Source organism: Trematomus bernacchii, unplaced genomic scaffold, assembly GCF_902827165.1.
Source record: "Trematomus bernacchii unplaced genomic scaffold, fTreBer1.1, whole genome shotgun sequence".
In the NCBI taxonomy this organism is placed as follows: Eukaryota; Metazoa; Chordata; class Actinopteri; order Perciformes; family Nototheniidae; genus Trematomus; species Trematomus bernacchii.
Genome location: NW_022987704.1, coordinates 168,564 through 185,740, shown reverse-complemented (window position 1 = coordinate 185,740; position 17,177 = coordinate 168,564). Strand labels below are relative to the sequence as shown.

At 47.2% G+C, this 17,177-nt stretch overlaps 2 protein-coding genes across 2 annotated transcripts; one reads left to right on the top strand and one right to left on the bottom strand.

Moving 5' to 3' along the window:
* The first annotated feature begins 80 nt into the window (after nucleotides 1-80).
* On the top strand, nucleotides 81-3,516 carry LOC117490117. The gene is given in 3 exon segments (XM_034139701.1): nucleotides 81-1,079; nucleotides 1,300-2,582; nucleotides 2,584-3,516. Coding segments are annotated over 3 exon segments (3,162 nt in total). The 3' UTR covers nucleotides 3,464-3,516.
* Nucleotides 3,517-4,821: 1,305 nt separating this feature from the next.
* LOC117490119 (putative nuclease HARBI1) lies at nucleotides 4,822-6,405 on the bottom strand. Its single transcript, XM_034139702.1, has 2 exons — nucleotides 5,327-6,405; nucleotides 4,822-5,242 (listed from the first exon to the last, which is right to left on the bottom strand). The coding sequence occupies exons 1-2, from the start codon at nucleotides 5,746-5,748 to the stop codon at nucleotides 5,020-5,022; spliced, it is 645 nt and encodes a 214-aa protein (XP_033995593.1). The 5' UTR covers nucleotides 5,749-6,405; the 3' UTR covers nucleotides 4,822-5,019.
* Nucleotides 6,406-17,177: the final 10,772 nt, after the last annotated feature.

Below are 17,177 nucleotides of genomic sequence, written 5' to 3'. Positions count from 1 at the left end.
CCTTCCGTTCAGCAGGTAACTGGTGAAGGCTGTGTTCTCGCACCCCGCTCCCGGTTACGCTGCATCCGGCTACCTACATGATGGCTCATCCATGTAGCGCCTGTATGGCTTCTCTCGAGCCCGAGGATGGCCACGACTGCTGCCCCTCTTGCCTTGGTCTCGAGCATTTGAGGGAGGGTCTCACGCAGGACGCCTGCATGAACTGTAGCTGCATGCCTTGGGCGCTTAGAGCGGCCAGAGTCGCAGAGGTGGAGCGTCTGGCAGAAGCCAACGGACACCTCTCTTTGTCGCATCTTCCCCTAGGTCAGTTTGGCCGTTCCCGGCGACCCGAGGGAGCGATGGCTACGGGTTCGCCCCCTAACAGGCTGTCCTCTAAGGTGGATCGGTTAGCCGCCGACATGGACATGATGAAGTCGCTCCTCTTAGCCCTTCAACCAGGGGCCGGTATAGGGGCTGCTGGCTTGCCGCCTGCCCCTCCTTCGGTTGCCGCACCTCTGCATGAGGATGCCATGTCACTAGCGGCCTCGGCTAACCTCTTCAACGAAGAGGTGGAGGACGAGGCCCCGCTCACTCCCGGGGAGGCTTCCCACTCCTCTGCTCAGGGCTCTCTGCAGGGCGTGGAGGACGCCTCCATGGCGGCCATTATTCGTGCGGCCCTGGCACACTTGCAGCTTCCTGTTCCGCAGGCCGACGCGGCTCAGGCTAGCGCCTTCTTCAGGCGTAGCCCTACCCCTGTCCCCCTCTCTGTTCCTCCTTCAGAGGAGTACCTGAGGGAGCTCCATGCATGCTGGAGAGACACCAAGGCCCTCTCCCGCTTCAGCTCTGATGGCCGGACCCTGGCTGCCATGCAGGATCCGGCGAGGGTGGGGCTGGGTCGCATGCCACCCATCGAGCCTGCCATCGCCTCCCTGATTCTGGCTCCTGATGAGGCCCTAAGGCCTGATGCCAGGTGCCCTCTGCCTCAGTCCAGGGTCACTGACGAACTGCTCTGTAAGGCCTACGACGCAGCGGCACGCATGGGTCGTATCGGGAACTCTCTCTCCCATCTAATGCTGGCCGCCTCCGCCTCTCTGCAGCAGGCTCCGGCTGAGCCTTCTTTGCTGGGCCTCAGTGACGCTTCACTGCAGGCCTTTGCCCTAATGACTAGGGAATTGCGACGAGTTATGTCCCTACTGGTGCAGACTCGACGCCAGGTTTGGCTGGCTCAGTCACCACTAACGGAGACATGTAGGAGTGTCCTCCGCGGCGTGCCGGTCGAACCAGGGGAGCTGTTTGGAGCAGCTGCCCTGGCGGCACTAGAGCGTGCTGCCCAAGCTAGACAGACCAGGCAGCAGCTCTCGGGTCTACGTAGGCCTGTGCCTACTCCCAGCAGGCCCAGGGGCCCCTCTAGCAGCCGCACTCTGCCACTGGCTTTCAGTGGTGGTCTGCGGAGGTCCCAGCGGTCTACTCAACCGCCTCCTAATGACTTTCGTGCCCCCGGTCGCCAGCCCTCTAGGCAGCCCCAGGCCCCACAGCCTTACCGCCGCCCCCCAAGGGGTCGGGGGGCTAGGCCCTGAAGTCCCTGGGCCGGTCGTCGGCTGCTTTTCCCAGCAGCAGCTCAGCTACTGGGCTGCCTGTACTACCGACCCTTGGGTGGTTTCCACCCTAACCCAGGGATACGAATTGCAGTTTCGACGCCGGCCCCTAGCCTTCGGCCGGGTCAAGATGACAGTTGTCAGCGACCTGGCGAAGGCCTTAGCTCTGGCCCAAGAGCTGTCCGTCCTCTTGGCCAAGGGCGCAATCGAGCCAGTGGACCCCCTGCTTCAGTCCGGGGGGTTCTACTCGGCGTACTTTCTGGTGAGCAAGAAAGTCGGCGGATTTCGTCCAGTACTGGACCTCAGAGGAATCAACAGATTCCTGAGGGTGCTGCCCTTCCACATGCTGACCAGAGCAGACACCCTCCGTGTTGTTGCACAGGGGGAGTGGTTCACAACCGTGGACTTAAAGGACGCCTACTTCCACGTGCCGATTGCGTCCCACCACCGGAAGTTCCTGAGGTTTGCCTTTCAGGACCAGCATTATCAGTTCCGGGTGCTTCCCTTCGGTCTCTCCCTCTCTCCAAGGGTGTTTACCAGGGTCGTGGCGGCAGCCCTCGCACCCCTGCAGGCACAGGGCATGAAGGTCCTGCCGTACCTAGACGACTGGCTGGTTTGTGCGCCGTCCCGGTCCCAAGTGGCCCAGGATACGGCGCGCCTCTTATGTCACGTAGCCCGGTTGGGCCTGACAGTAAACTCCGGGAAGAGCTGCCTGGTCCCCTCCCAACGGGTCACTTACCTGGGGTTGGTCCTAGACTCGGTCGCCATGAGGGCTTGCCTAACACCTCGTCGTGTGGACGACATTTCCCACCTTCTCCCCATCTTCAGGCTGGGCAAGAGTGTGCCTTACATTCAGTTCCTCCGGCTCTTGGGCAGACTGACGGCTGCCTCAGCCGTTGTGCCCTTAGGTCTGCTGTCGCTGCGCCCTATGCAGATATGGCTGAACAGCCTTCACTTGGACGCCAAGTGGCACAGGCACAGGAGGGTCAGGGTGTCGCGCCAGTGCCTTCACTCTGTCACGCTGGAGAAACAGGGCCTATCTTCTGATGGGAGCGCCCATGGGCGCCATCCCATCCCGCCGGGAGACTGTCACTGTAGATGCATGTCTCTCAGGGTGGGGTGCTGTGTGGCAGGGCAGGACTGTTCAGGGTCTGTGGTCCGCCCAGGAAGGTGCATATCACATCAACGTGCTAGAGCTTCGCGCTGTGCTGCTTGCGCTCAGGCACTTTTTACCCCAACTGACGGACAGGCATGTGCTTGTTCGTTCGGACAACATGTCCGCAGTTTCCCAGATCAACCACCAGGGGGGCACCAGGTCCGCACAGCTGCTCCGGGTTTCACAGAGCCTCTTGTCTTGGGCGTCTCCCCGCTTGGCCAGCCTGCGGGCAGTCTTTCTACCAGGGGACCAAAATCAGGTGGCAGATTTCCTCTCTCGGCACAAACCTCCACCAGGGGAGTGGAGGCTTCACCCAGAAGTGGTGGAGACAATCTGGAGCCTTTTCGGCAGGGCCGAGGTGGACCTCTTTGCCTCAGAGGAGTCGAGGCACTGCCCCCTCTGGTTCTCCTGGGCAGAGGTGACCAGCCCAATGGGGCAGGATGCTCTGGCACATGACTGGCCAGACAGTCTCCTGTATGCCTTCCCGCCGCAGCCGCTGTTATTACAGACGCTTCAGAGGGTCCTTACTCAGGGGCACAGGCTCCTTCTGGTCGCCCCCCGCTGGCCGGGGAGAGTTTGGTTCCCGCTGCTACGCAGTCTCTGCTGCGGCCCACCATGGCGCCTCCCCGACAGGAAGGACCTTCTGTCACAGCTCAGGGGTCAGATCTGGCATCCCGACCCTCACCGCCTCCAGCTCTGGGCTTGGCCTCTGCGGGGCCCAACCCACTGTTGAGCGCTTTTTCGGCATCGGTCAGGGAAACTATCCTGAATGCCAGAGCACCATCCACTCGAGCACAGTACGAGTGCAAATGGAAGCTCTTCTCCCACTGGTGTTTGGGTAAGGCTGAGAATCCGGGGCATTGCTCTGTGGCCACCATTCTGGAGTTCCTGCAGTCCCTTCTGGATAGTGGACGTTCTCACTCCACTTTGAAGGTATATACGGCTGCTATCTCTGCCCAACATGTCGGGGTCGACGGCGCCACGGTGGGGCGCCACAGGTCGGTGTCCCTCTTCCTGAGAGGGGCCTTACGGCATCGTCCCCCTAGTACCCCGAGGGCTCCGGCTTGGGACCTGCCCCTAGTGCTAGATGCCCTATCATCTCCTCCCTTCGAGCCCCTGGCCCAGGTGGGGCTTAAGTGGCTGTCCTTGAAGGCAGCATTTCTGCTTGCCATAACCTCAGGGAAGCGAGTTGGGGAGTTGCATGCCCTCTCCGTGAGCGATACATGCCTGAGGTGGAACTCCGATGGCTCGGGTGTTGCCCTCTGGCCGAATGTGGCGTTCCTGCCCAAGGTGCTTCCACTTGCCCACTCCAATCGGCCCATCCAGCTGGCACGCTTTAACGTCCCACAGGAGAGCCGCACGCCCGAGTTGCTGTGCCCTGTGCGTGCCCTGAGAGCGTATGTCGATGCTACGGCCTGTGTACGGCAGTCAGAGCAGCTCTTCGTTTGCCATGGCGGCATTAGGAAGGGTTGTGCTCTCTCCAAGCAGCGGCTGTCCCACTGGGTTGTCGATACAATCGCACATGCCTATGGGGCCAGTGGCCGCCCCCTGCCATCAGGGGTGAGATGCCACTCTACAAGGAGCGTCTCAACGTCTTGGGCCGCCCTGAGAGGAGTGCCCCTGCAGTGGAGTGCACCAGCTGGGCGTAAAAAAGTAGGTCTTAACTCTAACGTCGGGCTTAGCTACGTCCGACTTAGTGATTAGAATTTACACCGAGTGCACCAAACCTGACTAGTCTCGGTCTTAGCTGCGCCTGGTCTTAAGATGCGCGTCCACGGGAATACACGCGAAACAGTAATTGTTGCCAAGCAACACACGTCTATATAATTTTGGACCGCAGAGAAGAGGGAATTCCCACACCCACAGCGTCAGCGATGACTCAAGAGGAATCCCAAATGGCCACACCCCGAAAGAGAAAGAGGGATTTGTCAGAGCTACAGCGGGAACTGACGGAGAAAGAAATCGTTCGTGTGGAGGTGGAGACCGTAAAATTGAGAGCGGAACACGAGAAAAATGAGCTGGAGAAGGAGAAATTGAGACTCCAAATTATAATTCTTAATAATCAAATGATCACTGAAGAAGACAATGTGTTCACCATTCTGTAATCATATCTGTTGTACTTGTTTTTTTATCTCAATTTCATGTTAACAGTTCTCCAAAATGTTGTTATTTAATGTTCTTGTGTGTGTTCTTTGAATAAAATAGACCTAATGAAAATATGTGGTCACAATGGGAGCTTATTGAAATGCAATTGCAAAAAAACAGCGTTCATATTACAAATATATAGGTCTATAGGTTGTTTATTATATGATTGCGGGTAAGTCGTCCACCGATATCTTCACGGATGCCAGCAGGAGCCACAGGGTTCTCATCCGCCTCCAGTACCAAGTCTCCTTGCATCGGAAGGGGGATTCTCTTTTTCACACAGATGTTGTGCAGCACCGCAGTGGCAGCAATGATCACGCAGACGCGCTCAGGGTGCATTCGCATTTCACTGTGGAGGCAGTGAAACCTACACAAAAAAGCAAAAAACAATTTAGCCTATATCTACATTAAAAGGCTGGCCTTTTATATATTATAAAAATGACTTACTAACCTACGTTTGAGCACTCCAATGCAGCGCTCTACAATGTTCCTCGTTTGTGTATGCTTCTCGTTATAACGGCGCTCTTGTGCAGTTCTCTCTGCGATGACAGGTGTCATTAGCCAGCGCTTCAGAGGGTATCCACTGTCTCCGAGAAGAAGACCATTCACTCTCCCTGCCTCAAATTCCCGTTGAAGGGCGCTCTCTCTCAGGATGCGAGCATCATGGGTCGACCCAGGCCATCTTGCAACGAGGTCGACAATGCCCATGTCCGAGTTGCACACAATTTGAACATTTATAGAATGGTAACCCTTTCTGTTAACATACAAATACTCATGTTCAGAGGGGGCCTGAATGCGAACATGAGTACCGTCGATGCATCCGACAATACCAGGTAGGCTATACCTGATTTTAACAAAAAATCTTGCCTGCATTTCGCTGATTCTTCTTGTGTGGGTAGGTGAATATAGTTCCTAAGGCGGCGCTGGAGGGCCAATGAAACTTGTCTTATAGCCCGACATGCAGTTGTGCGATGAACATTAATCATGTCTCCCACAGTATTTTGAAAGGCCCCGTTCGCGTAGAATCTGAGCGCTATCAGCACCTGCAAGGTTGGGGAGAGCGCAGCGTTTCGGTCTGATCCGTGCTGGAGTTGAGGGGAGATCTCCTCGATTAAATCAAAAAGGGCTTGTCTGCCGAAACGAAACCTCTCTATCAGTTCACTGTCTGAATAGATGTCCAGTGGGTTTGTTCGATCACGGACGACTCTTTCTCTTCTTAATGCCCTTTCATTGTTAAACCTGTAAACAAGACGCCCTGCCATCATTAATATCCTTCTTGCCTGTTTTACGTTACTATGGATACTAGTCTGTCTTTCTGATTTACGCCTGCTCCATACTAGGCGTAAAAGTTACGCCCGGGCGCAACGCACACAGGGCTTAAGTCTAAGTGGTGCACTAGTCATAACTTTAGTTTGGTCTTAACCTTCGGTTCTACGTCGGACGTAGAGTTACGACCAGCTTACGCCCAGCTGGTGCACTCCACTCCTGGAGACCATCTGCGCCGCGGCGTCTTGGGCGTCTTCTGGCACATTCTCCAGGTTCTACCGGGTCAATGTCGCCACTCCCCATCCTTTGGGCGTGGTCCTGTTGCCAAGCTCCGCTGCTTCCAGCTAGGTGAGTATTTGGTTTCTTCATGACATGGTTGGTATAAGTCATCCAGTGCTAAAAGCACCGCCTCTGGCGGTCAGTAGGGACAAAATAGAACGATAGTTACGTCTGTAACTACGGTTCTATGAGTCCCGGATGACCGCCAGAGTTTCCTGTCACTCAGAATTCTTGTGTGCTCGCGAGAAGATTCTGGGAACAGATCCTCTGATGACACGGGCTGATATAGCCGGTGTCACGTGGGTCACAGGTGACTTTGTTGATATTGGTACTCGTACTGCGCATGCGCACGATGGACATATCCAGTGCTAAAAGCACCGCCTCTGGCGGTCATCCGGGACTCATAGAACCGTAGTTACAGACGTAACTATCGTTCCCTGTATCTACACACAGCTGTATTAACCTGGTGCTTTATAAACCCAACATAGAATCTGCTGTGAATTCATAGCAATAAACATATGGAAAGGATGCCTAAATAACAACAGAATGAAACTGATTTGTAAAAAGCCTGAGTTAATGCTTTGTCAGGTCTGTCTCCAACACAATGAGCATAAACACATTTTAAAATGTTTTTTTCTAAAGAGATGGGTTTGATTAAAGCTAGGCTAACATTAGCTGCTCCATCCTCACTCAGAGTAACTTCATGTAGTCATAAGTACAGCAGTGTCTATATTGTTACCACCACAGACAGTCTCTGGTTTATACAGGAACATGAATAACCCTGATTGAATATGAGCTGCTGTAGAGCTCTGTTCTCCTCTCTGATTCCCCTCAGACCGTCAGAGACCCCAGGAGCTCAATCTCAACTCTGACAGGTTTTTGTAACAGAGCGTCACAAACTTTACACTCAAGTTGAGATGTTTCACGCTGCACGAATACGCAGGTGATATGAATTTAACATCTTCACTTCCTTCCTGTTGCCAGGCACAGATCTGGGTCTTTGTATTGACTCTACATGTTACGGTGGCCCGGAAGTGCAAGACACCACAGCATTTCACAAAACACCACAGCATTTCACATTGGACGGAAAGGGTATTCCTTTAGGGAGAACACTTCTTGTTTGTGATTGGACAGAGCCAGCCAGAGAAGCACTGCTGTGATTGGTTGTTTTTGCTGCCAGTCAAGAAATGACGCTTCGTGATTGGTCAGCACCCGAGCGCAACATGTCCCAACACATCAACCGTTAGCTGTTAGCACTCAGAGCTCACAGCTCCTCATATCTGTTCAGAAACTGGCAGAGGTGGGAGTAAGTCCTACATGTGCAAGTCATGAGCAAGTCTCAAGTCTTGACCTACAAGTATCAAGCAAGTCCCAAGTCACTGTGGTGAGAGTCAAGCAAGTCAAGTCAAGTCATTGCTCAGGTCAAGCAAGTCAAGTCAAGTCATGCGAAATTCTGATGAATAAGCCCAGTTTCCGCATTTAAATCAGTTAAAAGACAGTGGTTATGAAAATGGATTTAACCCACACTATGATCTTCATTACATACACAGTTAATCATTTGAAATCTAATTTAGACCGATGACAATCATATTAGATTCATATTAACCCTAGAACTGCAGCCAATATAGCTAGGACTCAATATAGCTAGGACTCAATATAGCTAGGACTCAATATAGCTAGGACTCAATATAGCTAGGACTCAATATAGCTAGGACTCAATATAGCTAGGACTCAATATAGCTAGGACTCAATATAGCTAGGACTCAATATAGCTAGGACTCAATATAGCTAGGACTCAGTATAGCTAGGACTCAGTATAGCTAGGACTCAGTATAGCTAGGACTCAGTATAGCTAGGACTCAGTATAGCTAGGACTCAGTATAGCTAGGACTCAGTATAGCTAGGACTCAGTATAGCTAGGACTCAGTATAGCTAGGACTCAATATAGCTAGGACTCAATATAGCTAGGACTCAGTCAAAAAGTCTGTTCAAAAAGGCAGAATTCCAGGTAAGAAAATCATATATGGAATTTGCCATTACACATATTTAATTAAAATGTCTGTTAACACTAGAACCGCCAACAGCGTCAGCACCTACATAGATATCATTTTCAAATCATTTAATTTGTTCCTCTTCATAATTTCCTTATAAACTAAGTAGGACGATTTAAAACTCAGTTAATTGGGTTAATTTAGAAATTGCTTCAGTTTATCATCAGAACAGATCAAAGAGTTCAGATTCATTTTACAATAAATCAAGGAATGATGCACTTCTACAAACAAAAACAACATAATTAAAACATTTAAACAAACTACTAAAAGTAGATGAACTACACATTATTCAACAGTTTACAGTAACTTCTGATAATAACACAGGGGAAATAAACGAGGCATCTCTTTCCCTCTCTCTCTCTCTCCCTCTCCTGACAGCCCGTCAGTATCGGGGTTAGTCAAAATGAATCCCTTGGAGGTTCTAGTGTTCATTTACCGTTTTGTCTTCTCTTTGCAATGCTTAATCGATTTGAAACCAAGTCTAACGTAGCTTAAACTTAACGTTAGCTTTCTAGCTAACACTTTCTCTGTGGGGTTTTTTGTAGTGACGAATGAAGTTGGATGTTTTGGTGGTCATGTCACTGATCTTTATGCTGCAGACCCTGCATACCGCTGTTCTCTTCTTATTAGCGTCATCAACATAATCCTTGAATCCAAACTTCACTATTTGTGGAGTAACGCTAGCCGCTGCCATGTTAACTGACGCTCCTGCCGTCTAGTGGGTTGCCAGGTTTGCGCGCATGGCGCTATAATAACCCAATCACGTTTTTCGAAAAAACTAAACGTAATATCTCACTACAAAAACAAACGCAAATATTTAATTTTAAACAGACAAGTCCTTTCAAGTCATCTGTCTCAAGCTTAAGTCAAGTCTCAAGTCATCAATACCAAGTCAAAGTCAAGTCAAGTCTTTTATCAATGTTAGTCAAGCAAGTCTCAAGTCAAAAAATATGCGACTCGAGTCTGACTCGAGTCAAGTCATGTGACTCGAGTCTGACTCGAGTCAAGTCATGTGACTCGAGTCCCCACCTCTGGAAACTGGACAAAAGTTAAACATGTACAAACCACAGACTGTCTATGTCATGGCGAATACAGTCGCTGCTTTATTTATGTCTGTATGACGTTGTTGTGAGTGTGGACGGAGCAGCTTCAGGTTAGTTTAGCCTGATGGATCCGATTCCATTCAGAAAACACGCATTTTAAAAGATTTTCGCCTGCCGTCTTGTCTGCAGACTTGTCAAAGCATTAATTCATGGTTTTTACTAACCGGTATCAGTATGTAGTTACTTCGGCATCACTTTGAAACGTGTATTACAATTAAATCACGGTCAATATGTTCATTTTGTTGTAGTTGGTATCTCCCATAGGATTTACATGGAGATACGCCCCGCCCCCTCTCCAGCGCGTCTTGTTTGAATGACAGGAGCAAACACAGCTGACAGGAGCGGTGAAACTCGAGCGATTAGAGCGATGCGAATATTGGGTAGTCTACCATAGTATTTACATGGAGATAAGCCCCTTAAAAACCATGAATTAATAAAGCATTAATTTATGTTTTTTTCGCATCGCTCTAATCGCTCGAGTTTCACCGCAGCTGTCAGTGTTTACTCCTGTCATTCAAACAAGAAGTGCTGGAGAGGGGGCGGATCGATCAGGCTAAACTAACCTGTAGCTGCTCCGTCCACACTCACAACAGCGTCATACAGACATAAATAAAGCAGCGACTGTATTCGCCATGACATAGACAGTCTGTGGTTTGTACTTGTTTAACTTTTGTCCAGTTTCTGAACAGATATGAGGAGCTGTGAGCTCTGAGTGTGTGCTAACAGCTAACGGTTGATGTGTTGGGACATGTTGCGCTGTCGGGTGCTGACCAATCACAAAGCGTCATTTCTTGACTGGCAGCAAAAATAACCAATCACAGCAGTGCTTCTCTGGCTGGCTCTGTCCAATCACAAACAAGAAGTGTTCTCCCTAAAGGAATACCCTTTCCGTCCAATGTGAAATGCTGTGGTGTTTTGTGAAATGCTGTAGTGTCTTGCACTTCCGGGCCACCGTAACATGTGATATCACAAAACACTGTTATATCTGCTAATGCTAAACACAACCAGCTCACCAGGTTATCACTATTATTAATAATCATCTTAAAAAGACATATCATAGATATGCCCAAGTAGTTCAATAATGTTTTGGACGATATCATTCTTTTTGTAAATCAGAATTTATCAACATTCTTGCTCTTTAAAACCATTTTATACACAGATACAATGATAATATAATTGCATATTGAAATATCCTCAAATAATGTTAGCTTGCTGTACTCTGCTGCGTGTTCCCTTTACAAACTGCTCACATGATTTCATTAAAGAACAGTTTCATATATTAGATTATAAAAACTGAATCCTCTTCAGGTCAGGTTACAGTAGAAACTCTTACTTTGTGTCTGAGGGTCCAGGTTCATTACTGAAGAGTGGAGGGTCCCACATAGACCAGTCACTCTTCAGAGACAGACAGCTGGGGACTGGAGACCCTGCTCTCTGTCTGTGGAAACAACAAGTTTTAAACATCATTAGTTCATCTAAAGAGCAGCTTTTGATCTATGACTGTTCACCTGATTAAAGATTTGTAGAGTTCTTGAGTCGTGATTTTGGGTTTCTGTTTTTAAAATTCATTCAAGTCCAACATGTAGAGAGTGAGGATGATCTCACTAGTAGATTATTTACTATCTCTGATGATGACAAGAAGCAAGAGTTCAATTACCCTTTGTTAATGTTCTCTACTGGGTTTCATTAAACAACAAGATTAAATGGAAATATAATACAAAAAACACGAATTTTCAGCTTTGATGTAACAACATTCATAATTAATTAAAGATAGCACCCTTTTCCCCCCGGTTACATTTTCCATTCTCCCTGTACAATGGGCGCTGTAAGTGATGAAAGTGGGGCTTTGTTGGCTTATCAGGCGCCCGCAGCTCGTGGGGGCGCGCTCATGTGATTGGCTTAGAATTGAGGAGACATCTGATTGGCTATAGATAGAAAAAATTACAAGTACGAATCGGTTCACCGTCAGGGGAGTCTCAAAAAACCCACACACGAATGCACAGCGATCCATGCACAGAAAGCGGTTTGTGTTTGCAGGTGCAGCGGTTTTAAACGGAAAACAAATATGTGAGGATCAAAAATACATATGTAAAACTTTTTTCTGTATTTGGATTTTATTTACATGAATATGAAACGGAACACATTTGTGTTTGCATTGAAAAACACAAGTGTGGATCCGGAAATACAAGTGTGAATCCTTCTGTGTGCATGTGTGTATTATGAGACTGTTCTGAGCCCATATTTTACACACCGTCTTATTTGACTTTCTCAGGACTTAAAACTCTTTTTTGGGGGCAGACCCCCACAAAGAAAAAAAGATATACACACATACTGGTCATCATCTTAACAGTTGTGTATGCTCATCCGTGAGCAGAGCATCAAGTTGCCTATTACAGCTGAATGCGGCGATTACCATGTTGTTCAGCAAAACGCCTCTCAAACGTATTAAGATCCAAAGCTTTAGTGCGTTTTGATTCAATGCTGAGTACAGCCAAACTTGACAGTCTCTTCTCTGTCATTGTAGACCGCACCTCATTCCTTCCGTCTGCTTGGGTCCGAATCAAGCGGCAAACTCTGGGGAAGAGCCGGGACGCCAATACGGAAGTGCCACAAATTGCAGTTCATATATTGGCCGATAGGCGATGACTGCAGAAAGGAGCAATTTCCATAGACCCCCATGTTAAAATGCCCAATTTTACAGCAGAAAAAAACATGTTTCTACCCCTGGATGCAATAAATATTATTATGGATATAGTTAGATTCCACCTTCATGATTATGAATCTGTGAGTGAATTGTTTTTCAACGCGACCCTTTTATTTATATTAGGTCTTAAAGTGTTTGCATAAATTAGGGCGTGGTCACTTTGATGGACAGGTACGTGCCTCACTGTCAGCTAACAGCAACTTGTCCACTCTGCTAGGCTACAACGTTAGTTAGTTGTAGTTATTGTACTTGACCCTTTAGCCGTGTTCGTGGTGATTGTGCCCCTTAGGGAATATTGTTACAAATACCAGACAATTAAAATGTGGTGCTGTGCGGTTGAATGTACTAACAGAACTTCCAAGAAGTCTAAAATGATAATATTATACATGTTAACCCCATTAGCAGGTGTTTGTGTGCTTGTTAGCTTAGCTTTTTATGTAGCTTATTAGCCAGCTAAGGACATAACCCTTTATACATGTGCACAACAGTATACAGTTTAGTTTATGATTCAGCCTTGGGTAAGACTTTTATAGTATATGGCTATGACGCCCATAATGCTAAACGGGAGCAAATGTTAAAAGGGGACCCAATTATTCCAGTGGTGGCCGCCGGAGCTAACGGAGCCGCAGGGGGCTAGCTCCAGCCGGCGTCCAGCTCCAGCCGGCCTCCCGGAGCCCCCTGCGGCTCCGTTAGCTCCGGGCGGTGGAGTCCAGCGTTATAACTGGAGATCAAGGAATGCACCGAAACGCGGACTTGGTTCGCCTGCAGCCCGCTGTAGTATTAGCTAAATAAATTATGTTGAACAAGGCTTATTAAGCTGAACATCGCCACAATTGTTCTGCTATGTATCGGTACTTATTTTATTTTATTAACGTGATGACAAGCATTAAGAATAACAAAAAATAGCTAATTCTCTTGCAGATTGTCTCGTTTGATTATGAATGTAACGTTTATATAGGGGAACTACACTGTTTTATCAAAACCAAAGTGCCACGCAGTAACTTGGTATGCATGTATTTCATGTTAGCTTAGCTTCTTAGCCTGAGCTAGCTCTGTTTACTTCCAGTTCGGAGGCAGCAGGTCCCGCCTCGGCTCCGCCTCTTTGCCCTTATTTGGAGCAGGCTGGAGCAGGCGGGAGTTAGACTCTGACGTCACTGTCGAGCCGTTAGTGGCCGACTCCGCCTACTAAGGGCTTCTCGGCAACTCTGCAGAATCCTATGGGTGACGTCACGGACCCTACGTCCATTTATATATACAGTCTATGGTCCGAATGCTTCTCGTTTTGCGCCGTCCCGTTCAAATGAAATCACCGACAATCATATTTCCATGCTCGCGCCAGGGCCGGGGAGGGGTTACAAGGCTCGCGTCTTGTGCTGCATTCACTTGCACTCGGACATTAGAGACTTTCTCTCATAAATGTCCGATGAGCCAAAACTTTTCTTTCAAAACAAAGCGGGGGAGTTCATTCTAAACTGTTGAGTAAAACGTTTTACACGAACTATGGAGAAATGTCACCAACATATATAATCAATATTTAAAAAAATATTATTAATAAATGAATTGCCTACATTTAGGGTGGCAAGGCATTTTTCTGAGGTGGCAGCTGCCACCCCGTGCCACCCCGTAGAACCGCCACTGTTAGTTCATCTAAAGAGCAGCTTTTGACCTATGACTGTTCACCTGATCACCGGTACCGGCGGGGATTGTTGTTAGCTTCTGCTGCGCTAACGGATATAAGAAGCTGTTTCTACAATGATGTGGAGGGAGAGCTCTCCTGTCAGACTGAGGCTCAGTGAGGTGAAGGACTCTCAGTGTCAGATAGTTCACTTTAGTCTAAGTTATCTCAGTGGCTCTCAAACGGTTTGATCACAATTTATGTAAACACATATTTCCAAGGCACTCCTTTATAATTATTGGGATAAATAAAAACAGGTTTGAAATCATTCCAGTGTATACTATAGGACAGGAAACCAGACATATCATTTAAAACTGGAGAGATTAACAAATATGCATAAATAAATGTTAACTGGTAAAATAAGATATAAATGAACCACAACAATAAAATAAGTTCCATGTATTTGTTATTGGCTATGGTAGGTTATTGGTTATGTTCACATACTTATTTGATTATTAAAATGCAAACCAATCTTTTTCATATGGGTGTTTAGAGTTGTACCCCCTAGATCAGGTCTCTGTAATTGTGTGCTCAAAGTGCAACAGATTGAAGCATTTTACATACTCCCGGACCCCCCTAGAGGATGTGACGTCCACCCCCCAATTAAAACATGTTCATACAATAATGAATACATTTGAAGCCTTTTTATATAAGCTGTCCACCATGTCAATAGGTTTCTCTGTTTGTAGTGTGTTGGTCTTTTGTAGAGGTTTTTCATTGCCAGCTGAAATCTTGCCTAGGGCAGCAAACTGGTCAGAACCGGCCCTGGTGTCATCCCCACAGCACCCCCATTTCAAACATGTTCCCACGGCTATGTCAGATACCAACATACTGAATCCTCTTCAGGTCAGGTTACAGTAGAGACTCTTACTTTGTGTCTGAGGGTCCAGGTTCATTACTGAAGTCTGGAGGATTCCCCATAGACCAGTCACTCTTCAGAGATAGACAGCTGGGGACTGGAGTATTGTCCCCTTCCTCATCTTTTAAATCACTCATCTTCTCCAGTACACACACACACACAACACACACACACACACACACACACACACACACACACACACACACACACACACACACACACACACACACACACACACACACACACACACACACACACACACACACACACACACACACACACACACACACACACACACACACACACACACACACACACACACACACCTTAATAATAAACTTGGTTCAAATACATGAAATCAGTCAGACTTCAGGCCGCTCTCCATTTTGTCTGCGCTGGGCTGTCACATGTTATGTAACTCTGATGACTCAGGAAAATAGGAAATAATCAAAGTGTACAACACTTGCAGAAGTCTCAATGGACTCTAGGACGCTGATTGTTAACCAAGAAGTTATTTTCTGACATCCAGTAAAACATAGTGAATAATGAATGTGTTAGAAAGCAGATCCTGGTGTTAACACTCACCCTGTTCTCCTCCTGCTCCGAGCTGTAAAATGGCGTCTGGCAGTCTGACAGTCTGACTTCATACTTTCACTTCCTACTTTTCCAACATTTCGTCCCACCAGCTCAGCCCTATTTGTTTTTCTTTCCTCTTCTGCCTCACTGCTTATGAATTCTGAAGAAACCCTCGTGGTTGAATTCTCCTTCGTGAGAGAAACAAAGGTCGCTTTAAGTACAAGAGGAATTCCTCCCTGACGTCCCGGAGGCTAGTGAGCGATGCAGACATTTGTCAAACAATTCATTGAATGTATTTCACACACACTGTTCTGTACACATTAAAACAGAGATGATAAATATGGATGGAGCAGTGTGCTAACTACACATCATAGGAAGTTGTACTTTAAGGCAAAATCATCAATTCACTTTCAAGTGTTCAGTGCTCATTGAAAAGGAAGTACTTTCAGGGACGATGAAGACGTTAACTTGGTTGTTTGGGAACAAAACCACTGTTCCTATGATAACACATATATGAAGGATTGTTTCTGGGTGTCTATAACCCCCAGACACCGTTACCGTTATAACATCAATGCAGCTTGGAAGCAGGAAGCCCATTAGTAGATGTTAACGTGTGGATGAAGCTTGTAATTCACTGTAATATCTAAATGTCACACCAACATCCATTAAAAGGGCGTGATGCGATTAAAAAAGTATGTTATTGAATAAATCCTGAGAAAAAGGTAAGAAATGTGTCTTTAACAGAACAAGGGAGTTCCAGATACTGCATTAGTGTTCATGAACTCTCCTCCACAGAGACTGCATCTGGATGTCAGTTCCCATGATGTGTGTGCACCGTGTCATCGTGACTTCCTGTATGCTAAGGAGCTATACTGGGGGTGTGTTTTATGGACGTTAGGCGGCTGCTGGGGAAATGCTAATGAAGCTGCAGAATATATAGGAAGACAAGCTTTATGTGACGCTTATATGACAGAGACAATGTCCTGAGAGTGGAACACATCGAGGACATTGAGTTTGTGAATGAATTAGCCGTTATCTCAGTCAAGGGAAGGACAGCATTAATGGGAATGAAGGAGAGTTTCCAGATGCAGAATGTATGAGATATGACCCAGTGAGTGGACGAGAGGCTTCAATCTCACGTTTAGATTTCTTGTTTTTCTTTGGCTCAAATATCACAAGAACAAAAAGAGGTGTTCTCTGTCTTCTTGCAGATTGCCAGAGGCGTCAATCTGCAGTCTGCTGAACATGTGGTGTTCATTTCACCAATTCTTCAGTTCAACAAATCAGATTGGTCTCAATTCAGTTTGAACAGACTGGCCTTCGTGAAGAGAGGGAGAGACGCCCAGAACACGTGTTAATAAGCCGTCCATTTAACCGTCTAACCGTAAGAACAACAAGCGATATGTGCAGGACATATTTCAAATAGACGGCATGGAGAGAAGTCAGTTAAACAACTATTTAAAGCTAACATTCATCTGGAGATTTGGTCGTTTTCTTTCCTTTTTAATTTGTAAAACAACAACAATAGATACTGAAGTAAACCTTAGAGACCATGCCATGATGAAAGTCTACAGAAGACCCTCTCACATCTCATACGGTGCTTTAATATGATGATTGAAGTGGTGCTTATTAAACTGCTTCATATCAGACACAGAAGTAATGAGATCTCTGCAGGTCACCTGAAAGCATAGCAGTCATAAATCAACTAAAAGCATGTTTATTTGTGTTGTTTGTATTAATAGCAGCTGTTTACCTGCGTGTGCTCTTTATCAAAGAAGTCCTTTAGTCT

Coding starts and splice junctions, on each gene's coding strand:
- LOC117490119 (XM_034139702.1), bottom strand. CDS start 5,748: ATGCAGGCAAGATTTTTTGTTAAAATCAGGTATAGCCTACCTGGTATT. Junction 5,243..5,326: donor ATTGGAGTGCTCAAACGTAG/GTTAGTAAGTCA, acceptor TTTTTTGTGTAG/GTTTCACTGCCTCCACAGTG.